The sequence below is a fragment of the Orycteropus afer genome, unplaced genomic scaffold (assembly GCF_000298275.1).
Source record: "Orycteropus afer afer isolate SDZICR_OR568_19922 unplaced genomic scaffold, OryAfe1.0 scaffold00358, whole genome shotgun sequence".
NCBI classification, from domain to species: Eukaryota; Metazoa; Chordata; class Mammalia; order Tubulidentata; family Orycteropodidae; genus Orycteropus; species Orycteropus afer.
In genome coordinates, this window is record NW_006921945.1 from 95,661 (window position 1) to 98,418 (window position 2,758).

General features: G+C 56.0%; 1 protein-coding gene across 1 annotated transcript in view; it reads left to right on the forward strand.

Moving 5' to 3' along the window:
- The window catches only part of PRSS58 (serine protease 58), an 8,440-nt gene extending 7,420 nt beyond the window's left edge, over nucleotides 1-1,020 (forward strand). The window contains exons 4-5 of the mRNA XM_007952750.1: nucleotides 646-785; nucleotides 871-1,020. Coding sequence (XP_007950941.1) covers nucleotides 646-785; nucleotides 871-1,020 — 290 coding nt within the window. The remainder of the gene's footprint in view (nucleotides 1-645; nucleotides 786-870) is intronic.
- The last annotated feature ends 1,738 nt before the right edge of the window (nucleotides 1,021-2,758 follow it).

Below are 2,758 nucleotides of genomic sequence, written 5' to 3' on the forward strand. Positions count from 1 at the left end.
GACAGAGTGGAACTGCCCACAGGGTCTCCAAGGCTGTCATCTTCACAGAAGCAAAGCCCAAACCACACCCACTGCCGTGGAGTCCATTCTGACTCACAGCGCCCCTACAGGACAGAGTGGAACTGCCCCACAGGGTCTCCAAGGCTGTCAATCGTCACAGAAGCAAAGCCCAAACCACACCCACTGCCTCGGAGTCAATTCTGACCCACAGCGCCCCTAGAGGACAGAGTAGAACTGCCCACAGGGTTCCCAAGGCTGCCCACAGTCTCATCTTTCTCCTGCTGTGCTGTGGGTGAGTTCAAAACACAAACCTTTTGGTTAGTAGCTAAGCTCTACAGTACTTAACCCCTGCAGCACCAGAGCTCCGAAAATGGGCTGGAGATTTTCACCTTTTGAAGGCAGTTATTTCATTGCCTTGCAGGGACATCTCCCGTTTACCCATAATTGTCATAAGGAGGTAGCACAATGAGAAGTTGTTATCTGATGATCTCCTGCTCCCTGAGTCCCAGCTGCCCTGTTCTCAACTGTTTGCTCTCTTGTCTGTCCAGAGAAAGAGAAATAGATTGACAAGGAAAGGTGACAGTTTGGTGACTACCTCTTAGGAGCACTCAAGGAGTGCTGCTCTGACATCTTTCCTTCCTGCAGCCAGAGACCCCGACTCAATGCAGAAGGTGAACATCAATCTGGTCCCCCAGGGGCAGTGCCAGGACACCTATAGGACCCACCACATCCAGGACAGCATGCTGTGCCTGGGCATCGTGCCTGGAAGGAGGCTGCCCTGCAAGGTAGTGCACTCCAGGGACTGGCTTTTCCCATTTCCTCCCCTGGGTCTCTTGCCTGAGAGATCACCTGGTGTCCTTCTCCCTGCAGGAAGTCACAGCTGCCCCAGCCGTGTGCAACGGGACGCTCCACGGAATCCTGGCTTTTGCAGATGGGTGTGTGCTGAGGGCAGATGTTGGCATCTACACCAGAATCTTTAGCTACATGACCTGGATTCAACATGTAATCCAAAACTCCTGAACCCCCATGCCAGGGGCACTAGGCCATGTCCCTCAGCCGGGCCAGAATAAAAGCAAAATGGCTGCCTGGGGTGGCATCACGCGTACCCGTCGGGCCCCTGCTGACCAGGGAGGCTGACTGAGCCCTGGCTTGTATGCACCTGTGCTGGGACTGCCCCGGCCACCCTCCTTCTCCTCTTTAGAGGAGAAGTTTCCCAGAGAGTCGACGTTTATGCAGTGGGGCCTGTGTTCTCTGTGACACACTCATTGTGGAACTCAGCTTAGGGCAAAAGCCCAACTCCATCACCGTTTGGAAAGCCCAAACTCGTGCACTGACCTGGACAGCTAGTGCTATTGGAGACTTACCCACACCTGTTGGAGAAGGGAGACTGGAGGGAGGGGCGGAAATGGCAGCAGAGGGAGGGGAGCTGCTCAGGCTGGGGACTGGGAGTTTCTGCTCACCCCTGCCACTCCCAACACCAGGCAGAGGTTCTGGCTGTTCATCCCATAGAATTCTGGGTGAGGATTGGGCTGCTAGGCCGTGTGAGCTCGGACCTCGGCTTCTTCATCTGTGGGATGGAGAAGCACAAACTCCCTCCTCGGAGTCCTAGGTTCCACGGGGGGAACCGTAGAGAGCGGAGCTTGGCACAGACTAAGGCCTCACAACCACCGCGACGCTAAATTTCACAGAATTCATAGTAGCTTTTTGTCTTCCTTTAATCTCCCATCACTTAGTAATCACCAACACTGATAAGAGGGCTCATTTTTCAGAAAGTTTGGAAACCAATGAGCTGGAAAATTAGGTTTAAAGACACCATGTCTGTCATCTTTCCAACCGCAGCATGTTACAGAAAACGATATGGAGACACAGAAGGGTTTAGCACCCCAAAGTCACGTATCCTGGCCTGGGCTGGGCTGGGCTGAGGCTCCCTGCTGCATCACAGACACTCAATGCATAAGGACAGGAAGCAGATGGGGCAGACTGGCCCCACCTCTGGACAGCCCCCATAAAGCCTAGCTATGGCCTGACTTCCTGGGACTGCGTCTACCAAGTTCACCTTCACCTTCACCTCCGTGTACCCCATCCCTCCAGCCGCGTCCCTCCTGAGGGGCGAAGGAGGGAGGTTCTGGAGGCGCCAGCAAAGCCACAGACCCTGCACGCCAGAAAAATCCACTACGATAGGGACAGACTGTCCTCCACAGGAGAACCGCTAAGCGTCTAATCCTAGTTGTGTTGTGCTGGGGGTGGGTCGGTCTGGGATGCGACTGTGAGGAAAGCGCTGGGAGAGGGGAGATGACCGACAGGGAAGAGAGAGAAGAGCCCCCTGGAGGCGGGAAGGCAGGCCCGGCTTGTCACCAGGACCCTGCCTCTTCCCAGAGGGCAGCCTTCGGGGAGGGACCCTGGCCTAGCTCAGGTGACAGGGCCACCTTCAGGGCTCCCCGCCTGCCCTTCCTCACTGTAATCCCCAGGAGAGATTGGGATCAGAGTGTCTCCTGTTTTGCCCTCCTGCGCTTCAAGGTCAGCCATCCTTGTCCCCAGGCTCTGCCTCCCCCTCCTCTCTGGGCTGGCTCCCTTCTGGGGCCGGGTAAGCTTCTCCCTTCCAGAGGTTGCTTAGTGCTCACCCTTCTTGGCGACCCCATCACACCCTCGTTACTACTCCTGAATGCTCCCAGGAGCAGGTGGATGCTGTAGGGCCGAAAAGGATCTGAGATGTGCACAGACACATAAACAGACTCCCCTCCTGCCCGCACACGCGCGC